Raw genomic sequence first — 22734 nt, 5'->3', positions numbered from 1 at the left:
ATACATGTTCAAAGTTTTTTAAGTGTGCAAGGAGTTCTATGGATGCTTGCAATGCCTCGGATGGTAAAGGAAGGCCTCTGAGAAGACAGAAAATGCTGGAAATACTCAGCAGGTCAGGCAGCATCTGTGGAGAGAGAAACAGAGTTCGCATCTCAGGTCGAGATGCTGTCTGACCTACTGAGTATTTCCAGCATTTTATGCTGTTATTTCAGATTTACAACATCTGCTCGCATAGGGAAGAGGAAGGTGCAGAAGAGGAAGGTGCAGAAGAGGAAGGTGCAGAAGAGGAAGCCACTGAAGAAGAGGAAGCAGAAAGAAGGTTGCAACCCAGACAGCCCCTTTCTGGCTGTGATATCCGGGATGGAATCATCCGCCTGCAGTAGCCCAATTCCCCTTTCAAAATTTGTCCCACACCTTACCTTTCCTCTGTTACTGACCATCACAATGTCCTCTTGGCCACAATGCTGAAATAAAAGCCACCACAAAGCAAACATTCCAATCCAACTTTATACATCTATCCATCCAATATTACATCAGGAAATCAACTCAGCACCCTTATGCATTCTCTTAGTGACTGTCTTGTGTGCCTTTGCCTATCCTATTGATGTCACGCAGTGCTAACCCAGTGGCTGCAGCATGGCTGGTGGAAGGCTGCTGACTTTCAGTGGGGGGCACTGCAACTGGCCTTGCTGGTTGACCTTGAGGAGCTGGTGGCTGGGAGTGTGAAATTGAGTGATGGTGTTTCTTATTCTTCCTCTTTTCTCCTCTTCTTCCTCTTCTTCTCTCCCCTTATTCTTCTCTTCTTTCCCGCTTCTTTGTCAACCACTGGCTAGGCAGGCTGTATTTCTTGGGTGGGTGAAATGAGGAAGGCACAAGGGTGGAGTTGTGGTGGGAGGGCAGGAAAGCAAGAGATGCTGCCAGAAGGAGGATAACTTATGAGGATACCAGCATCTTGCATCCTTTCAACCTCGCCGCTGGCCAAGGGCTCAGCCATGCCCCTGCAAAGAATGGCCTGTACCGTCTCCTCCAAGGGGTTGAGGTGAAGCTAGGAATGGGAGATGTGCCTTGTGTTTGGTACAGATTGTTGATAGATGAGTGATTTGTGGGGGGTGGGGAGAGTCGTGCATTGAGGCTAGTGGTGCAGTTGCTAGGAGATGGCTTTCAAAGTTGCATTCACTAACCTTGACCAGTGGTCTGAGGTCATGAAGCTTCTTTGGGCACTGGAACCATGTTGTGGGGGCGACACTGCTGACAGTGACGGCCCGAGTGATCTGGTCTCACATCCTTCTTTCTGGAGGGCCTCCTGGCCCCTGTGGGTAGAAGATCTCTCTTGCAGTGTTGACCCCCTGCACAAAGCTGGAGTGCTGCGTGCGTGACCCTGGGTGCCCCTTCCCTGGCTTGCTGAGCCATTTTTGTTAGTGCTGAGGCACTTTTCCCATTTTTTTAGGTGTGGAACGCAATTCGGCTTTAAGAGCTGAACACTCCCATTTGGGAATTTTTTTAATAACTTTTTTTTCAGAAGGCAGTTGAGATGTTGGGGCTAAAACTGCCTATTTTTACATGATTTTTATTTTTTTCATTTCAGAAGGCAGTTCCCCTTTAAGAGACCAAACTGCTTTCTGAAATGACAGCCTCGCTTTCAGAGCAGGTTTTTCTTGCTACAGTGACGCCAAGGCCATGCTACATTGGGACTTCCTGCTGGGAGGAATGCCACCAGAATGGCGTTGCACAGTAAGTTTACCGCTGGGCTAATGTTAATTAGCTACCAGCACCAATTTACTGGCCCTGCCAGCGCCACCATTTTTGCCGGCCGTCACCACTGGCCCGCGGTGGCACTGGCAGGTTTTTACTGATAGCCAATTTCTAGGCCCGTCCCTAATACTGGCATAATGAGTGATAACTGTCCAGACTTCTCATGCCCCCAGTAACACAACGTTGTTTTGAGCTGTCTCCTTCAGCTAAGGAACTTCATGTAGAATATGCAAGCTTATTTAACAAACCTAGGATCGAACCTTGGACCTTGTCTATACATTACTCAATGGATAAATGTGCTGAATCACAGTGGGGGCAGGTCTGAATACTCTATGACTATTATCAGACTGTAAAATCAGATCGCACCCTTGAAACTTCTCTTTTAATGTTTGTCTCTTTAATGTCCTACATATAATCTGTATCTGTCTGTAGATCCCTGCTCTGGGGCATATTGGGGCATATGAAGAGAGCGTATAGAACATATTTTTCAGTATTTTTCACAAAATGTATAAGGGGTAATTTTTCAACCTTGTTGCTGGTAGAGACAGGGGAGGGGCCTTTCCCACTTCATATTGGACCTTCGGACAAGTGGCCCATGTGATTTTGCACCATTATTTTAAATGGTCACATTGTATTGAGCAATTTTAGCTCAGTTTAGTGATGGTGATTGCAAAAGAAACATCACAAATATATCTTGTATCGTTTTCCTCGCTGTTTGTTCCCTTTTTCCCTCCACTATTGGTAGTAGATCCTGCATGCTGGAATCCTAAAGCTCTTAACCTTGCTACCTTCCTCTCCCCTCCTTCAAGAGCCTCCTGAAAATGTACTCTTTCAACCATGCTTTCAGTTACCACCCTTACCTTCACTTGCACTTCCTGCTCAGTGCCACTCCTACTCCTGCAGAGCTCCTTGGTATGTGACAGGCACTGTATAAATGTCTTGCGTTATGATAACATCTACACAGGTTTAAGGATTGTGATTTTATTGAAGTAGATTTCTCAGTTGGCTACCAGAAATATTGATGCTTGTGAATTGTTTCTAACGTTTGGTATTTTCCATGATTATAAAAGGACCTATGAAATTGTATTAAATGGTGGAACACCTTATGAAAAAGGATTAGAAGTGGATCCAGCACTTTCTAAGAGAGGTGAGGCATATCTATTTTTATGCAAATATTCCTGATTCCTTGAACTATATCCTAATCTTGTTTTGCCTTTCTGCTTTAGCTTCTCTTTTCGAACAGATGATGGTGTCCAGGAAACAACCTAAACTCCTAGTGAAGCTGAAGTTACCCACTACTCAGATGAGAAATATCCTAAAGTAGGTATTTCAGATCTATGACGTGGTCATTTATCTTGCAAGACATACTTTTAGCGCGACCAAACCAAGTCAATCTAAACAATGCTTTTCTTTGTGAACTTGCTGTTCTTTTTGTTGAAGTAAATATGAAATGGAGTTTGGACATTGCCCCTACTGAGATTTGCAAGTAACTCTGATGGGGTCTAATTATTAAAATTGTTTATCATTCATTTAGGATACAGGGGCGGTGGGGGGGATGAATTTCTGTAGGCGATCTCCTGCTCATCTGCCGTACCTTTGGCTGAAGAGCTGCAGGAACCCCAGAAAATAGCCTAGACTGCATTTTCCATGGTTTCCGCGGCTCTTCTGCCAAAGTTATAGCAGACAAGCACGAGGACCCCTGTGGAGATTAATTCCCTAGATTTTAATCAGGTAAGTAGGGAGAAACTATTTCCACTGGTCACTGAGTCAGTAACTAGAGGGCATAAATTTAAGATCATCACCAAAAGGACAAAAGGAGAGATTGGGAGAATTTTTTTTACACAGAAGGTTGTTAGGGCATGGAATGCCCTACCAGAAACAGTGGTGGAAGCAGAATCCATAATGGCTTTTAAAAGGGATGTGGATAAGTATTTGAAAAATAAATATTAAAAGGTCAGGGGAATGGGCCCAAGTGGTGTAAGGATTACTGATTTTCCAGTGATTCGTGGACCCAGCCAGTAGATAGTCAAAGACACTTAGGCCATGAAATTCGGTGGGCTGCGCCACCAGTTAGCGCCCAAAGAGGGCACTTAGTGGTTTTAGCGCCACTGGCTACGCGGGGCGCTAATGGTGGCGTTAGCCTGTAGCGTGCGCCGCCACCGATGACGCCATCGGTTTGCGCAGTGCCCCGCTACCGCCCCGAACGCGATATTTGGTCGCACCCCCCCCCCCCGCTGTAACGCCGGTCGCAATTTGCGACCGGTTCAGGGGGGCCTACCTGCGGCGGTAGAGGCGCAAATTAAAGGAGAGGTGCAGGGCGGGCATTTTTGTTGTTGGCCGCCTGCCAGCACCTCTCCGCGCTGCCGTCCCCGGCCTCCTGAGCCCCCGGGTAGTGCCGGCTGTGTCCCAAGAGCCCGGCACTTCTCCTCGGTGCCAGGCTCTTTTGCCGGCACTCGCGATCTCCGCTCGCGCTGCAGCAGGCCCCTCCCCTTTAAGAAGGGGAGGAAGGCCTGCAGTACCGCAGCGCATCGTGTCGCAGCGTGTGGCGCTGCGGCACATAGCGCTGCGATATTCAGTTGCAGCGCCCCAAGAGGGATGCAGGGCGCCTCGAGCAGTGCCCCACTTCCGTTTGGGGCGCTGAAACTGAATATCGGGCTGGCGCTCGCGGCTCCTTCCGGGGCGGAACTTCCGGTGCCCAGGCGTTTGGGGGGCCACCGAATTTTTAGCCCTTAGACTACTCTGTACTTTAGTCAAACATTATATTTAATGATTCAGTAGTTCACAGAAGCAATACATACAACCTTAAAGCAAGGATCCACGTCAAGGCGATGGAGTGATCAGCTTCCGTAGCACTTGAGGTCTTCTTCTCTTTGGACATCCTTCTTCTTTAGACAAGCTTCTTCTGGCATTGCTGACTGCAGTGCATGTCCTGCTTCAATGTCTTATTTTTATGTTGTTTTTGCCGGTTGGGGCGTGAGTAAAAGTTAAGAGATGTCCCATTTTGGCCAATCACCCACTGTTGCTAGACCTCACTGGTTATTTCGATTGTCTGCTTATTCATGGATCATTCTATTTCTTCAGATTATGTCAGACCAGCTGCAACTCCTAACATCTTCCTCATTCTGTCCAGACATGTCCTAGTTTTCAAAAGTTTTTCCAAGCATTTCAGCATTTTTCGACCACGTTGTTCTATTATGAGGTGTCTGACTCATTCCTGCTTTTAGTTGTCCGTCCTAGCACCTGTCTAAAAGGCCTTTGCACATACTAGTTATTTTTACATTGTCACAATGCGTAGGGATTAAACCCCTTCAGTGGATAGCTCCTTCAGAGAGCCAGCACAGATGCAATGGGCCCAATGGCTTCTTCTGTGCTGTAAGAATATGTTTTTTTATTTTGTCTAGGGATGTGGTCAACACTGACAATACCACATTTATTGCCATTGCTCCTTTCCCTCATTCCTCTGAGAAGGTGATAGTGGACTTTCTTCTTGAGCTGCTGGATCTTATAATGGTGCTCCCATGATGATATTAGTTAGAAAATCCCAGGATTTTGGCCCAGCAATGATGAAGGAACAGTGATCTATGCCCAAGCTGAGATGGTTGGGTATTTGGAGGTGATGGTGTTCCCACGATGTTGCTATTCCTGTCCTGTTCGGTGGTAGAGGCTGCAGGTTTGTGAGGTGCTGTCACAATAGGTTTGGTGAGTTGCTCTGATGCATCTTATAGAGAGTACATACAACAACTACAGTGCACCGGCAAACTTTCAAGTGTGACAGATGACAGATGAAAAACTATAAGAAGAATAAAATTGGACGGAACTCCCGGCCTCGAACTAAGCACCAGACTCGGCCACGGCAAAGGCACACCCAGCCCAGTCAACCCTGCAAAGTCCTCCTCACTAATATTTGGGGATTTGTCCCAAAATTGGGAGAGCTGTTCCACACACTAGTCAAGCAACAACCTGACAATCATACTCACAGAATCATACCTTTCAGCCAACGTCCCAGGCTCCTCCATCACTGTCCCTGGGTATGTCCATGTTGTGAAAGACATATCTGCCTGACTGGGCTAGCAGCAGATAGTGAGAGAACCAACATGAGAGAATAACCTACATGCACAGTGTTCAGCTCCATTCATAATTTCTCCGATAATGAAGCAGTTCATGCCTGCATACAGCAAGACCTGGACATCATCCAGGCTTGGCCGGTTGAGTGGCAAGTAAAATTCGAGGGAATGACCATCTCCAACAAGAGGGAGCCTAACCACCTCTCCTTGACACTCAATGGCATTACCATTGCTGAACCCCACCATCAATATCCTGGGGGTCACCATGGACCAGCCATATAAATTCCATGGCTGCTAGAGCAGGTCAGAGGCTGGGTATCTTGCAGCGAGTGGCTCACCTCTTGACTCCTAAACCTCTCCACCACCTTCTCAAGGGCATCTAGGGATTAACAATAAATGCCAATGGCGCCCACACCCCAAGAATGAATATATTTTTTTAAACTTATTTTCTCGTAAACAGTGAAGGCTACCGACATCAGCTGGTTAAGGCATTGAGTAATTGGACTCAAGTCCTAGACATGATTCCAATCTGTGCTGAGCTGGCTGAGCAGCAATAGGTATCCTGCATTTGGCTTCAGGGGCCCTTTAAGGGGGAAAAAGATCTTTCCGTGTCCCTGACCCGATCCCTATCCAGTGTGTGTTAGTGGATGTTGGATGGGAACAGGATCGGAATTGGATGTGATGGCTAATATGGTTGAAATGGCCTGCCGACGCTCACAGTCCAGTCTCGCACATTAAGGATGATCACTTTGATGAGGTACTGGAGAGTAACCATTACCTGTAGGACTGTACTACAACAAGGAATCCATGGCTTAATGAGGGGGTGGGGGGGTGGAAGAAGGGGAGAAAATTAGCTTAAAAGGACAGAAGTCTAAAAAAATCTGCATTAGGATTTTCAAAGCGGCACTAGGACCTTCCAAAGTAACCTCAATGCCTGGACTGCCATTTTCCACAAGTCCGCAAGTGGGATAAAAATTAGCCATTAGTCCAGTTTAAACCTTTACTTACTATGGCTTTAAGCTGCTAATTCTAAAATAAAGTCACTCTATGTCATACATCTGCATTAATCAAAGCAGCCACAGTTCTTCTGATGAGAAATTTCACTAGATTTGTTTTGTAGTAAAGCACTGACTTAAACAAAAACTTTTATGAACTGAACAAAATAAATAAACTTAATTTGTATTTATTGAAGCCTCAGAAGAGCATTTTAGATGATAATGAACTTCAGCATAAAAAAGTAATGTATAAGTGATAGAGCATACCACACAATTCACGTTGTGATTAAACACATAAATGAGTTTACCTAACTACGTAACGGATGACCAGCCAGGCCTATGAGAGGCATGAGTGTTGTGTCACAGAGAAACACATATGATACTCTGTTTAATACAAGTTGAATACAATGCAACAGAATATTCAGTAAATTAGGCCCAAAGTTATATTTAAGCAATGATGCAGAGAAATAGTATAGTCACATGCTGCAATTTAATCAGTTTATTAGCATTCAATGTGTGGACACTGCAGAAGCTGTGGAACAGTATAGGCCTACAGCCTGGAGATCTGGTGTAGCAGTTACAGTTCTGTTCCTGATGATTGACTCCTATTAAATAATTGCTTATTTTATTTACAGCTTGCTTCCAGAAACTCTGGTCGGCCCCAAGTGCTACATCCACCTGCTGGCATTTTATCGACAGTTACTTGCAGATGTGCTTCTTAAAGACCGAATCAATATACAAAGTGCTGGTGAGAACACTAGGCCAAAAGCCTGCACTACATCCAAAAGTGAAAGCTACTGTGTGCTGTGGCTCGTTCCAATGTGTTACACTGGGAAAATACATATATGCTAAAAGCAATTTATTTTCAGGTTCAACTGATGGTTGATCGAGTTTACACAGTGAGTCGCTGAGCCATACAGGCCAGGAATGAGCCAGGTTCAAACCCTGGTCTGTGCTGAGTTAGCTAATCTCAGCTGTGGAGATGGCAGGGATGCCACAATTGGCCGAAGTGCCCCTGGGTTGGGGAAGAGAGGATCGGCCAGGTTTCCTGCTCCTGATTGCTGTCCGGTGACCCCTTACTGAAATAAGAGCCGGCAAATGTCAGGTGAAGACAAGATTGAGCTCAGCTGTGATATGTCCGGCTGGGGATATCACAGCTGAGCTTAATCTTGTCCTCACTCATCGTCAAGGCTTACATATGAATCATGGCCACTTGGTAAACTAATGGAGGGAGACTAGAGCCTTAGCAATCGGGGGAGTAACGAAGGGGAGCAAATTAGTGAGAGTGAAACCTCATTGCTGCAGGCTCTGTAATTAAAATACTGTTGATCTTCTGCTGTTGCTATCTCAGCTGGATTGAAATTATGTAAGATTTGTAACTGGGGTGCCCATCACTGGGAATTGTTTCAACAACACTGATCAGTACATTGGTATTGTTTGATCTTTTTAAAGTAGTAAAAACCATTAGTGCTGAGAGAGTACCAGTACCGTGGCATGTTGGGTGATGAGCTACTGGGTCCAGCAATTTGTTGTGTGAGGGTGAAATAAGAAAATAAAGTATAAATATACCCATGGAAAAAGTCTATGGCACAATTGCACATATTGTCATTTTTGTCACAAAGGTATGCACGGTCAAAGAACCATAGAGGTTTACAGCACAGAAGGAGAATCATTCTTTTGCGCATTGTTTCTGTGCTGGCTCTTTGCAAGAGCAATCCAAAACTAATCCTACTGCTTACTCTGTCCCCATAACTGTATCTTCCTCTGCTTCAAATATTTAGTTAATGTACCTTTAAAAGATGCAATGATCTCTGCCTTAACCACTCCCTGTGGCAATCTATTCCATGCTTAAGCAACCTTCTGTGTGAAGAAATTTGTCCTAATCTCTCTAAGAACATAAGAAATAAGAGCAGGAGTAGGCCATTTGGCCCTTCGAGCCTGCTCTGCCATTCAGTAAGATCATGGCCGATCTTCTACCTCATCTCCACTTTCCTACACTATCCCCATATCCCTTGATTCCCTTAATATTCAAAAGTCTATTGATCTCTGTCTTGAATATACTCAACGACTGAGCCTCCACAGCCCTCTGGGGTAGAGAATTCCAAAGATTCACCACCCCGAGTGAAGAGATTTCTCCTCATCAGTCCTAAATGGCCGACCCCTTATTCTGAGACTGTGACCCCTGGTTCTAGACTCCCCACACAGGGGAAACATCCTCCCTGCATCTACCCTGTCAAGCCCTGTAAGAATTTTGTATGTTTCAATGGGATCACACCTCATTCTTCTAAACTCTAGAGAATATAGGTTTAGTCTACTCAATCTCTCCTCATAGGACAATCCCCCCATCCCAGGAACCAGTCTGGTGAACCTTAGTTGCACTCCCTCTATGGCAAGTATATCCTTCCTTAGGGAAGGAGAACAAAACTGTGCACAATACTCCAGGTGTGGTCTCACCAGGGCCCTATATAATTGCAGTAAGACATCTTGGCCTAGAAATTCAGTTGTTTGCGCCAGCCGCTAGCGCCTTAGGAGGAGGAGATGTTGGGCGCTAGGCGGCTGGCGGCCGGGCGCAGCGCGATCTGCGCCTCTCCCCAACTTCAGTAAAGATTTAGCGGCGGCGCAAAGCCTTTGCGTGCGCTCAGCTGCGCGCACAGATCCTGACGTCATTTCATCGTGCAACGCCCTTTGTTCGCCCCAAACCGGAAATTCAGTGGCGCCAGCCTATTGTGCGCCTGGCGCCCCTAGCGACTGGTAGAGGGGAACGGTCCTCAGTCGCTGCGGGGCGCGGGGGGCGCAAATTAAAGGGCACTCCTCCTGCAGTAGAAAAGGCAGCCATTTTGCAACACTCCTTCTTTGTGAGAGACGGATCTTTGCAGAGAGACAAAGGTAGAGAGCTTCCTGGTTTGGCTCAACACTCGCACAGGTACTTGTGGCTTCAGGCCACAGCTTTCCACTTGTCTTTAACTTCAGAGCCATATCATTGATTGCAAACATATAATGGGGGCTGCAATGGGTGCAAACGTTGGCCTTCTCCATTGCATTCAAAGGGCTCACAGACGCCGTGAGAGAGTGGCAGTCATGGCCAGACGGAGAGGGGGCAACAGGCGTCGGCAAAGGAGGCCTTACCCACCCAGGGTATACCGCCAGCAGTTCTCATATCTGAACATGTCTGACGAGCAGTGTGTTCGGAGGCTGCGATTCCGAAGGGCGGTGGTCACTGAGAACCGCCACCTGCTTCGCGGAGATCTGCAGCCACATCTGAGGAGCAGGACGTCTCTGTCGGTGGCAGTGAAGGTGACGGTGTCTCTCAACTTCTATGCCACCGGCTCCTTCCAATCCGCTACTGGGGACATTTCCCAGTTTGCCATGCATTGCTGCATCCGCCAGGTGACCAATGCCCTTTTCAGAAGGAGACGTCAGTTCATCTCCTCCTCCATGGCCCTTGTCAAGCAGCAACAGCGTGCAATGGGCTTTGCAGCATTAGCGGGCTTCCCCATGGTGCAGGGCGCCATTGACTGCACGCATGTGGCTTTGCGGGCACCTCTGGAGAATGCCGAGGATTACCGCAACCGGAAGGGCTACCATTCGCTCAACGTGCAGTTGGTGTGTGACCACAGGCAGCTCATCCTAGCTGTCAATGCCCGCTTTCCAGGCAGCAGCCACAATGCCTTCATCCTGCGCCAGACTTCTGTGGCAGACATGTTCGAGGCCCAGCCTCACCCACGAGGATGGCTTCTCGGGGACAAAGGCTATCCTTTGTGCACCTGGCTGATGACCCCGCTCCGTGCGCCCAGCACCCCTGCTGAAGAGGGATACAATGACAGCCATCAAGCAATCAGGAACATCATTGAGCAAACAATTGGCGTCCTGAAGCAACGGTTCCGCTGTCTGGATCGTTCCGGAGGAGCCCTACAATATTCGCCTGAGCGAGTCTCCCATTTCGTGGTCGTGTGCTGCATGCTGCACAACCTGGCTATCCGCAGGACTCAGCCACTGCCACCAGAGATTGGAGGACCACCTGAGGAGGAGGAGGAGGAGGAGGACCAGCACAGGAGGGAGGCAGAAAGTGCAAGGGCCGCCCGTCGGCGGCCTATTGAACGTCGGTTCTAGGCCCCCTCTCAGGGAATGGCTTGTGCCAATGTCACCAGATGAATGTAGCCGCTACACAAGCCCTCAGCTGAGCAGGGCAACCAGGACTTCCAAAATAAAGCATGGACAGTGCGATTTAAGAACATTTATTACTTGGAAACCTCTGCCCTTCCCACATTACAAACTAATGGAGAGAAGCCCCCCCAAAAAACACAAATCGACCAGTCTCGGCCTTTCAAAAAACACATATCGAACAGTCTCGGCCTTTCAAAAAACACACATCGAACAGTCTCGGCCTTTGCATGTGAAACCAAACATTTGGGCACACCTTCTACTTTTTGGCCTGCGAGGGTGATGCCTTTCGCATCCGTGACTGGCCCCTGCCCGCCCTGCAGCTCCTCCTCAATGGGACCCCAGTGGCTGCAGCAAGGCTGGGGGAAGGCTGCTGAGGGTCACATGGCGAGACGTGAGATGCTCTTGGGGGTCGGCCTGGACCAGCTCTGGCCCTGGAGGGGCCGGCTGCTGACTGCTGCAACTCTGCTTGTGCGGCAGCACTCTGTCCAGTGGCTGGTGGCAGCTGCAATGGAGGAGTGGCAGTGTCGGCTGCAGGAATGCTGCCAACCTGACAGATCACAGGTACTCCCTGGTCGCCTGAGACAGTGGCACTCACACGGGCCAGCACTGCAGCATGCGCAGCAATCTGCTGAAGCACAGACTGCTGGGCTGCTGCGGCGAGTGCCCTGGCGATGCCTGGCCGATCCAGCGAGGGTGGCAGCAGTTAGTGCCCGTGTGGCCCTGGTCTGTGTCCGCATGACACCAGCCAGTGAATGGACGGCACGACTGAGCACTTGGCTAGAAGCCGCCTGTGCTGCCCCGAATTCCTGCACACTCCTTGACAGTGACTCTATGGAGTCAGGCATCCTTGCCACTGTAGCCATGAGCTCAGTGTGCCTGCGCTCAGCCTGGGCGGCCATTTCCTCTAGGAGCCGCACCTCCTCTGCGCTCACCGTCGCAGGACTGGAGGCCGCACTCACCCTCCGGGGAGAAGTCCGCCGAGCTTCCCCACCCCTCCCGCGTTGCTGCAGGCCGCTGGGCCCCGGAGCTTCACTCTCCTCTGACCCTTCCCCCGGCTCCCCTCCAGGGAAGACGTGTCCCCATCATCGCCATGGGCTGCCTCGGCTGAGGGTAACACTGATGGGCCGGCTTCCTCTTCCTCAAATTCAGAATCACTGACAGTGGCAGCTTGAGGGCCCGCCTCCTCACCTGGCGATTCACCATCTGAAAGCAGGGAGGCACAAGAGTTGCTTTAGAGTGAGGACAGGGCAGCAGCGAGGGAGGCAGGCGTGCTGCTATCCACTGCATTGGTCGGACAGTGGCAAAGGATGCTGTTCTGAGGCGCAAGTGGAAAGAGAGAGGTCAAAAAGGTGATGCCCTTACCATTGGGGCCCAGAACAGGGTCGGCATCTCCACTGGCGACGGGGCCAATCAGCCGGCCTGCCATAATGCGCTCCACACGCTGGTCCAGGTCGGAGAGCTCTTTGAGGTCAGGACGGCCTCCCCCGGTCTCACGCTGCTGCCTCCGGTTGTGCGCCACCTTGGCCTGCAAGAGAAAGGACGGCCTCTAAGTACAGTGTGAAGCCCTGATCTTGTCTGCACTGCCTCCCATGGTGGACTAGCCCTGACAGTGTGAAGCCCTGATCTTGTCTGCACTGCCTCCCATGGTGGACTAGCCCTGACAGTGTGAAGCCCTGATCTTGTCTGCACTGCCTCCCATGGTGGACTAGCCCTGACAGTGTGAAGCCCTGATCTTGTCTGCACTGCCTCCCATGGTGGACTAGCCCTGACAGTGTGAAGCCCTGATCTTGGCTGTACTGCCTCCCATGGTCGAATAGCTTGTACAGTGTGTAAAGTGCTGAATGTGCAAGTGATTTTCATGACAGTCCCATAGCTGCTGGATGAGGGCTGGGCATTAGGGCTTTCAGGTCCCTTTGCCCATAAACTGAGGTGCACATGCAGGGATGAGGAGGACACTGGAAAGGGTACTCACCCTGACAACCCGAGTGAGGTCGTTGAATTTTTTCCGGCATTGCACAGGTGTCCTGGCAACCACGCTGTTGGAGGTCACCCTGTTTGACACCTCCCTCCAGGCTTTCCGATAGGCGCTGGGCAGCGGCCTCCTGCCACCTTCAGGGAACAGAACATGGCGCCTGCGCTCCACTGCGCCAACCAGCACCCTCAGGTCACCGTCGCTGAAGCGCTGCGCTCTCTCCCTGGCCTTCTCCATAGCCCTGGGCATTGCACAGATGAAGCAGCAGTGGTCAGGCCTTGCTTCAGGGCTGCAGTGTGCAGGGCGTGGCAGGCAAACAAATCCACCCTCCCCCTTTAAGAGCTGACCGGCGCCAGAGTGTCTGCCGTCAATCAGCAACTCACCGCACCTGCGCTGCGCCCGCCCTCGGGGGTATCGCCCCGGGCCGCCGGCTTAGCGCCTAATGATAGTCGTGCATCGCCTGTTTTAGCGCAGCAGCAACCTCTTGGGGCGATGCCACTGAATATCGGCGAAGGTGGCGCGAAGTTGCGCCGGGCGCAAACTTTAGCGGCCGCCCGGCTGTTGCGCCCCAAACGTGGCTATACTGAATTTCTAGGCCCTTCACTCTTATACTCAAATCCTCTTGTAATAAAGGCCAACATACCATTTGCTTTCCTAATTGCTTGCTGTACCTGCATGTTAACTTTCAGTGATTTGTGTACAAGGACACCCAGGTCCCTCTGAACACCAACATTTCCCAATCTCTCACCATTTAAAAATTACTCTGCTTTTCTATTTTTCCTACCAATGTGGATAACTTCACATTTCTCCACATTATATTACATTTGCCATGTTCTTGCCCACTCACTTGGCCTGTCTATATCCCCTTGAAGCCTCCTTGCATCCTCCTCACAACTTACATTCCCACCCAGCTTTGTATCATCAGCAAACTTGGATACATTACATTAGATCCCCTCATCCAAATCATTGATGTAGATTGTGAATAGCTGAGGCCCAAGCACTGATCCTTGCGGTACCCCACTAGTTACAGCCTGCCAACCCGAAATGACCCGTTTATTACAACTCTCTGTTTTCTGTCCGTTAACCAATCCTCAAGCCATGCTAGTATATTACCCCCAATCCCATGAGCCCTTATTTTGTTTAATAACTTCTTGTGTGGCACGTTATTGAATGCCTTCTGAAAATCCAAATACACCACATCCACTGGTTCCCCCTTATCTATTCATATATAGTTACAACCTCAAAAAATTCTAACAGATTTGTCAAACATAATTTCCCTTTCATAAATCCATGTTGACTCTGCCCAAACCTATTATTATTTTCTAAGTGCCCTGTTATCACGTCCTTAATAATAGATTCTAGCATTTTCCCAACTACTGATGTCAGGCTAACTGGTCTGTAGTTCCCAGTTTTCTCTCTCCCTCCTCTCTTAAATAGTGGGGTTACATTTGCTACCTTCCAATCCACGGGAACTGTTCTAGAATCTATGGAATTTTGGAAAATAACAACCAATGCATCCACTATCTCTATAGCCACCTCTTTCAAAACCCTAGGATGTAGGCCATCAGGTCCAGGGGATTTATCGGCTTTCAGTCCCATTAATTTTTCCAGTACTATTTTTTTACTAAATTCTAATTTCTAATTTCTTTCAGTTCTTCATTCTCACTAGAGCCTTGGTTCTCCGCTATTTCCAGGAAGGTTTTTGCATCTTCTTCCGTGAAGACAGACACAAAGGGCAGGATTTTCATTGGGCCGTGGAGGCGGGATTGGAGGTGTGTGCGGGGTTAAAATTGCAAAAACTGGCGTGCGGGCCCAACCCCGCCTCCATCCCTCCTCCAAGCAATTTTCATTAATTCGTGTCTAATGGTCCTGTCTCCGTCCCGCCTCCAAGAGGCAGGATAGGCCGTTAAGACCCTTAACAAGCACTAAATTGCCTCTATAATGCCATTTTGAAAGGCCTTTGCGATTTTAACCCTTTTCCCACGTGAAACACGCCTGTTCTGAAACACGACGGTGAAACCTGGCGGGAGCACAATTGGATTGCTGACTATCAGCTGCAGCTCAACCATTAAAGAGGAGATTTGATCAGCCATCATTTGCAGGTGGCAGGACTTTGTAGTCTCAGGTCTGGGGGAACTTTTAGAAGGCATAACCACAGCTGTGGAAGTTTGGAGCCTGACACCCATCTCCAGTGTGACCTCCTGGGAAACCCCTCTCGCCACCTTCGCTGAGCGCTTCTTCAACTGAGGCATATACCAGAAGCATGGGAGCCATTTATTTCCTTCCCTTCTGGACATTAGATGAGGACGAAGACCAGCCGCGGCAGTAGCAGAACCAGGAACAACAGCAGCACCAACACCAACAGCAGCAGCAACAACAGGAGCGCCAAGCTGCTGCTCACCCACCTGAAGCGGCACAGGCCAGAAGGGGCCAGTGCATGGAAGCCCGTCGGCACAGGAGATACCCCCCAAACAGGGTCTACAGACACAGGGTCAGCTACCTCAACATGTCTGAGCAGCAGTGCCAAAGGCAGCTCCGACTTTCGCGAGAAGTAGTGGGTGATGTCTGTGCAATGCTGTAACAACACCTGCAGGCCAGAGGACCAGGTGGACAACCCTTACCACCGCACTCAACTTTTTTGCCTCAGGCTTATTCCAGGGATCAGCAGCAGACATCAGCGGCATCTCCCAGGCGGCCGCACACACTTGCATCACGCAGGTAACCGATGCCCTCTTTGCCATCGCGCACAATCACATCCATTTCACCAAGGATCAAGCGAGTGCCACGGCGCGTGCGGTTGGATTAGCTAATCTGGCAGGCTTTCCAAGGGTGCAGGGCGTCGTTGACTGCACACGTGTCCCTTAAGGCACCCCATCGCAATCCAGGTATTTTTGTCAACCGCAAGGGCTTCCACTCCCTTAACGTTCAGCTGGTGTGTGACCACAAGAAGGAAATTTTTCATGTTTGTGCCAAGTACCCTGGCAGTTGCCATGACTCCTTCATACTGCGCCAGTCTAGTGTGCCTCTGCTATTCAGTCCGCCAGACTAACTTAACGGATGGCTACTTGGAGACAAGGGCTATCCCCTGAAGACGTGGCTAATGACGCCGTTGAGGAGCCCATCCAACGAAGCTGAGCAGAGCTACAACTCCAGCCACATGTCCACCAGAGCCATAATTGAACAAACCATCGGTTTGCTGAAGATGCGCTTCAGATGCCTGGATAGATCAGGTGGAGCCCTGCAGTACTCAGCAGCCAGGGTCTCCAGAATCGTCGTGGTTTGCTGTGCACTTCACAACATGGCACAGCGTCGCGGCTTGCAGGTTTCTGAGGACCAGGTGGCTTGTTACATATCCTCCTCAGATGAGGAGGAGGAGGAGGAGAGCGAAAACGAACCTCTTGCAGAGGCCCATCAACCAGCGGCAGCATTACGCGAGAACATTGCTGCCCGGGATGCAAGGAACGCACTCATCTTGGCCAAATTTGCTTAGCCTAGCCAATCAAGCACTTTTGCCTCGCAGCTTCTTACCTGAGCATCGACAATGGCCAAGGACCAGCGGATTCCTAGCAATTTGACCACCATACTGACAATTGCAAGTAATCCTAAGCCCTCAATGTGGAAGTCCCATTCGCGAAATGACACACGCCACAACTACAGCAGTAGCCATCAGATTTTTTATTTGCGTTATTCATCTGATGGCTTTTTCACAGAAAACATCAAATTTCACCCAAGTGACTACCCTTGTGACTTTTTGTGCAGTATCTTTCTCTTACGCGTGCTCCTACGTGGTGCTTCCCCTGTGGCTTCAGCAGATGTGGAGGCCCCTTGCTCACTTTCCTGCTGCTCCTATCTCGACACCTTTGGCGGGCATCCGCTGGGGTTGCGAACCTGTGAGGGCTCGTCAACAGTCTGCTGCTCCTGCGGCTGTGCAGGGGCTGAGACGCCGATCTCAGATGGGTGTGGACTCTGGTGGGGCTCTGACCGAGGGCTCTGCAGTGGCATGGAAGTGTGAGCGCTTGGAGAGGAGCCCCCACTTCCTTGATGTCTGCTACCAACTTCCCTCTCATGCGTCAGGTCCCCCTCAGCGCTTGCAAGTGGCTTGAGAGCACCTTGCTGCCATGGGGACCCGTATCTGCACTGGCAGTCCTACTCAGAAGGACTTCATGAAGGTCTGGTTTCTCTGTTCAATAGATGACCATCGCTCCTCCAGAGATGTGATTCTATTCTGAACACTCACCATGTTTTCTGCACTCTGGCGACTTATCACCTCCGTGGAGGTTGCCATCCTTTCCATGGTGATGCGTTCATGCGCCAATGACTGCACAAAGGCTCTGCTCATGTTCGCTATGGACTCCTCCATTCGCTCCACACTTGCAGCGACCCTGGAGACAAAACCTGCCAGAAACTCCTGCACCTGTTCCTGGAGTTCCAGCACCACTGATCTTATGGATGGACCCAGAGGCAGAGGGTCGACATGCAGCTGAGCCGAGCTGGCAGAGACCTGTGCCCTCTGACTAGGACTCTCCATTGCTGTCCCTGTCTCCACAATCTGCTCCATTCGCTCCACACTTGCAGCGACCCTGGAGACAAAACCTGCCAGAAACTCCTGCACCTGTTCCTGGAGTTCCAGCACCACTGATCTTATGGATGGACCCAGAGGCAGAGGGTCGACATGCAGCTGAGCCGAGCTGGCAGAGACCTGTGCCCTCTGACTAGGACTCTCCATTGCTGTCCCTGTCTCCACAATCTGCTGATGCTCACTTGTGAGCTGTGATACACCAGGTGACAACACTACTCTATGTCCCAAAGGTCCCACCGAGGTGTGAGTGTCTGTGCTGGTGCTGGGTGCGCTGAATTCTGCTGATGCTGCGCCCTCAGAGGTTGCAGCTTCCTCTGAGGAGTCTTGCGGCACATGCTGTTCCTCCTGGCTAGTAGGGACGGGTGCTTGCGATGGTCCTGTGGGGGAGTAAAGGAAAGAGTCAGAGATGTGATGCCAAGGTTACATGCACATTGCATATTGCAGATGATCATTAGTCCATCTGTTAGAGCTTCAGAATCATTATCAGCGACTCATGCAATGTCAATGAGAGAGATGGAAAACTATTCTGTCACCAGCTTGCTGTGATGCACCCCTCTGTCCGTCCCCCACTTGCGCATCTTCCTCCACTCCTATGACCTCCAGGACCGCCTCCTCCCAGGGGATGAGGTGGGCTACTGAGGGTGGCCCTCCTCCTGTCCTCGCTCTTTCTCGCTTATTGTGAGCTCTCTTTTCCTGCAATGAGGGAGAAAAGTGGAGGTTGAGTGAGAATGAAGGATTGAGTGTAGAGATTCCATAGCATAGATACTTAGAAGGTGACAAAGATGGAGTGAGGTGGCAAGACCAAGGGCCCTCCCTGTGTGTTGTCAGTTGTTTTCATAGCATCACAGTGATAGGGAGTGTGAGGGCTGCATAGTCGAATAGTTAGGTGAATGTGACCATAGCGAGAGAGGGAATGGGTAAGGGTGCATGGATGTCAGTGTCAAGTGGGATGTGGAGGAAGAGATTGCTAAAGCTAAGTGCTGGTGAGGAAAGGCAATGGGGATCAGATTGAGGGTGATGGGAAATTCATACTCACTTTTCCAGTGCGCAGAAAGTCATGAAATCTCTTCCTGCATTGAATCCAGGTTCTGCGGGTTACTGATAATGAGTTGACCTCCTCTGCCACCTGGATCCACACAGCCTTGGTCTGCTGGGGAGGCCTCTCCCTCCCTGAAGAAGGGAGGAGCACCTCTTTATGAGCTCTTCCTCCCTCAACTAAAGCCTGCAAGGCAACGTCATCAAACCTCGGAGCAGCCCTAGCTCTCTGACTGGCCATTCTTCCTCCAGGTCCCTGTAGCATGAAAGGCCAAAAGCTTGGCAGTCTGCAGAAGAAGCAAGGTTTGTTGCAGACCTTAAATGCAGCAGCAATGATGACATCATCGGAGGCGACTTTCAGACTGGAAATACTCATTGGCCATGGGTTCCATCAATCTCCCACATTGATTTAGATTCGGGTGGATAACACGAAATGCGGATTACACGACCCCAGCCCGCCCCTGAATTAAAATCCAGCCCAAAGTATTTGTTTAATTTCTCTGCCATTTTCTTGTTCCCCATTATAATTTCTCCTGTCTCAGCCTGTAAGGAACCCACATTTACTTTTGTTAATCTTTTCCTTTCTACATACCTATAGAAGCTTTAAAAGTCTGTTTTTATGTCTCTCGCAAGTTTACTCTCATATTCTATTTTACCTTTCTTTATCAATTTCTTGGTCCTCTTTTGCTGAATTCTGAAATGCTCCCAATCCTCAGGCTTACTATTCTTTCTGGCAGCAATATAAGCCTCTTCCTTTGATCTAATACTATCTTTAACTTCTCTTGTTAGCCACAGTTGGATCACTTTTCCTGTGCAGTTTTTGTGCCTTAAAGGAATGTATATTTGTTGTAAATTATGTATTAATTCTTTAAATGCTAGCCATTGATTGTCTACTGTCATACCTTTTAATGTAGTTTCCCAATCTCGCCCCTCAAGTTCCGGATTTAACTAAGTCACTTTCAAACTGAATATAAAATTCTATCATATTATGGTTGGGATTACGGAAATGTGGCTCAAGGATGGCCAAGGCTGGGAACACAACATCCAGGGGTATTCGATATTCAGGAAAGATAGGCAAAAAGGAAAGGGGGGTGGGGTAGCATTACTGGTTAAAGAAGGGATTAACACAATTGTAAGGAAGGATATTAGCTCTGATGATGTGGAATCTGTATGGGTAGAATTGAGAAATACTAAGGGTCAGAAAACGTTAGTGGGAGTGGCATATAGACCTCCAAACAGTAAGACGGAGGTTGGGGATGGCATTAAAAGGGAAATTAAAGAAGCATGCAATAAGGGCACAGCAGTCATCATGGGTGACTTTAATTTACATATAGATTGGGCTAACCAAATTAGTAACAATACTGTGGTGTGGTGATGCCGGAGTTGGACTGGGGTGGACAAATGTAAGAAGTCACACAACACCAGGTTATAGTCCAACAGCTTTATTTGAAATCACAAGCTTTCGGAGCGCTGCTCCTTCTTCAGGTGAAGTGGAGAAATGCATAAAGACACAGCTTATATAGTCAGAGAATCATGTCAGATGTTTACAGGTAACCTTTCCAACTGCCATTTATCACACCTCGGCAGAGAGATAATCACAGCAGTCAAAGGTGTGAATGGTGTCCAAACAGGTCAGTCAGGGAAACATTACATCAAAGAACAATGAGGTGGGGTCACAAGGGGTCAAATATTGCAGATGCTGGGGTCTGTATGAAAAACAAAAAAACAGACAAAAAACATTTTTTTTGGCTGGAAATCACAGCAGGTCCGGCCGCATCTGTGTAGAGAGAACAAGCCAATGTCGACTCGAGTCTGGATGACCCTGCATCAGGTGGGGTTACATGTAGCGTGACATGAACCCAAGATCTCTGTTGAGGCCGTCCTCATGGGTGCGGAACTTGGCTATCAGTTTCTGCTCGACGATTTTGCGTTGTCGTGTGTCTCGAAGGCCACCTTGGAGAATGCTTACCCGAAGATCGGAGGCTGAATGTCCTTGACTGCTGAAGTGTTCCCCGACTGGGAGGGAACACTCCTGCCTGGTGATTGTTGCGCGGTGTCCGTTCATCCGTTGTCGCAGTGTCTGCATGGTCTCGCCGATGTACCATGCTCCGGGGGCATCCTTTCCTGCAACGTATGAGGTAGACAACGTTGGCCGAGTCACATGAGTATGTACCATGTACCTGGTGGGTGGTGTCCTCACGTGTGATGATGGTATCTGTGTTGATGATCTGGCATGTCTTGCAGAGGTTGCTGTGGCAGGGTTGTGTGGTGTCGTGGTCGCTGTTCTCCTGAAGGCTGGGTAATTTGCAGCGAACGATGGTCTGTTTGAGGTTAGGCGGCTGTTTGAAAGCGAGTAGTGGAGGCGTGGGGATGGCCTTAGCGAGGTGTTCGTCGTCATCGATGACATGTTGAAGGCTGCGAAGAACATGGCGTAGTTTCTCCGCTCCGGGGAATTACTGGACGACGAAGGGTACTCTGTTGGTTGTGTCCCGTGTTTGTCTTCTGAGGAGGTCTATGCGATTTTTCGCTGTGGCCCGTCGGAACTGTCGATCGGAACAGGTCCCTGACTGACCTGTTTGGACACCATTCACACCTTTGACTGCTGTGATTATCTCTCTGCCGAGGTGTGATAAATGGCAGTTGGAAAGGTTACCTGTAAACATCTGACATGATTCTCTGACTATATAAGCTGTGTCTTTATGCATTTCTCCACTTCACCTGAAGAAGGAGCAGCGCTCCGAAAGCTTGTGATTTCAAATAAAGCTGTTGGACTATAACCTGGTGTTGTGTGACTTCTTACATTTAACAATACTGTGGAGGAGGAATTCCTGGAGTGTTTACGGGATGGTTTCCTGGACCAATATGTCGAGGAAACAACCAGAGATCAGGCCATCTTAGATTGGGTATTATGCAACGAGAAAGGATTAATTAGCAGTCTTGTACGAGGCCCCTTGGGTCGGAGCGATCATAATATGATCGAATTCTTCATTAAGATGGAGAATGAAGTAGTTGACTCAGAGACTAGGGTCCTCAATTTAAATAAAGGAAACTACGATGGTCTGAGGAGTGAGTTGGGTAGGATTGATTGGGGAATGTCACTCAAAGGGTTGACGGTGGATAGGCAATGGAAAACATTCAAAGACCGAATGGATGAACTACAGAATTTGTTCATCCCAGTTTGGCATAAAAATAAAACAAAAAAGGTGACTCAACCGTGGCTAACAAGGGAAATTAGGGATAGCATAAGATCCAAGGAGAGGACATATAAATTGGCCAGAAAAAGCAATAATCCTGAGGATTGGGAGCAGTTTAGGATTCAACAAAGGAGGACAAAGGGATTAATTAAGAAAGGGAAAATGGAATATGAGAGTAAGCTAGCAGGGAACATAAAAACTGACTGTAAAAGCTTTTATAGATATGTGAAGAGAAAAAGATTGGTGAAGTCAAGCGTAGGTCCCTTGCAGTCAGAATCAGGGGAATTTATAATGGGGAACAAAGAAATGGCAGACCAACTAAATACATATTTTGGTTCTGTCTTCACAAAGGAGGACACAAATAACCTCCCAGAGATGCCGGGGAACATGGGGTCTGATGAAAGGGTGGAACTGAAAGAAATCAGTATTTGTAGGGAAATGGTGTTAGGAAAATTGATGGGACTGAAGGCCGATAAATCCCCAGGGCCTGATAATCTACATCCCAGGGTACTTAAGGAAGTGGCCCTAGAAATAGTAGAAGCATTGCTGGTCATCTTCCAGAATTCGATAGACTCTTGAATAGTACCCATGGATTGGAGGGTAGCTAATGTTACCCCACTATTCAAAAAAGGTGGTGGAGAAAAAGCAGGGAATTATAGACTGGTAAGCCTGACATCGGTAGTGGGGAAAATGCTAGAGTCCATTATAAAAGATGTAATAGCAGAGCACTTGGAAAGCAGTGACAGGATCGGACAAAGTCAACAAGGATTTACAAAAGGTAAATCATGCTTGACTAATCTACTGGAATTTTTTGAGGATGTAACTGGTAAAATAGATAAGGGAGAACCAGTGGATGTGGTGTACTTGGACTTTCAGAAGGCTTTCGATAAGGTCCCGCATAAGAGATTAGCGTGCAAGATTAAGGCACATGGGATTGGGGGCAAGGTATTGACTTGGATAGAGAACTGGTTGTCAGACC

General features: G+C 48.8%; 1 protein-coding gene across 1 annotated transcript in view; it reads left to right on the top strand.

Moving 5' to 3' along the window:
- nphp1 (nephronophthisis 1) overlaps window positions 1-22734 on the top strand; it is a 127377-nt gene that overhangs the window by 90094 nt on the left and 14549 nt on the right. Inside the window, exons 15-17 of the mRNA XM_085997859.1 lie at window positions 2823-2899; window positions 2979-3072; window positions 7447-7559. Of these exons, the coding sequence (XP_085853985.1) occupies window positions 2823-2899; window positions 2979-3072; window positions 7447-7559 (284 nt within the window). The remainder of the gene's footprint in view (window positions 1-2822; window positions 2900-2978; window positions 3073-7446; window positions 7560-22734) is intronic.

Source organism: Somniosus microcephalus, chromosome 9 (genome assembly GCF_052327205.1).
Source record: "Somniosus microcephalus isolate GS21.2 chromosome 9, FLI_Smic_1.0, whole genome shotgun sequence".
In the NCBI taxonomy this organism is placed as follows: domain Eukaryota; kingdom Metazoa; phylum Chordata; class Chondrichthyes; order Squaliformes; family Somniosidae; genus Somniosus; species Somniosus microcephalus.
Note: the sequence above shows the minus strand (reverse complement) of the source record. Positions and strands in the feature narration are given on the sequence as shown.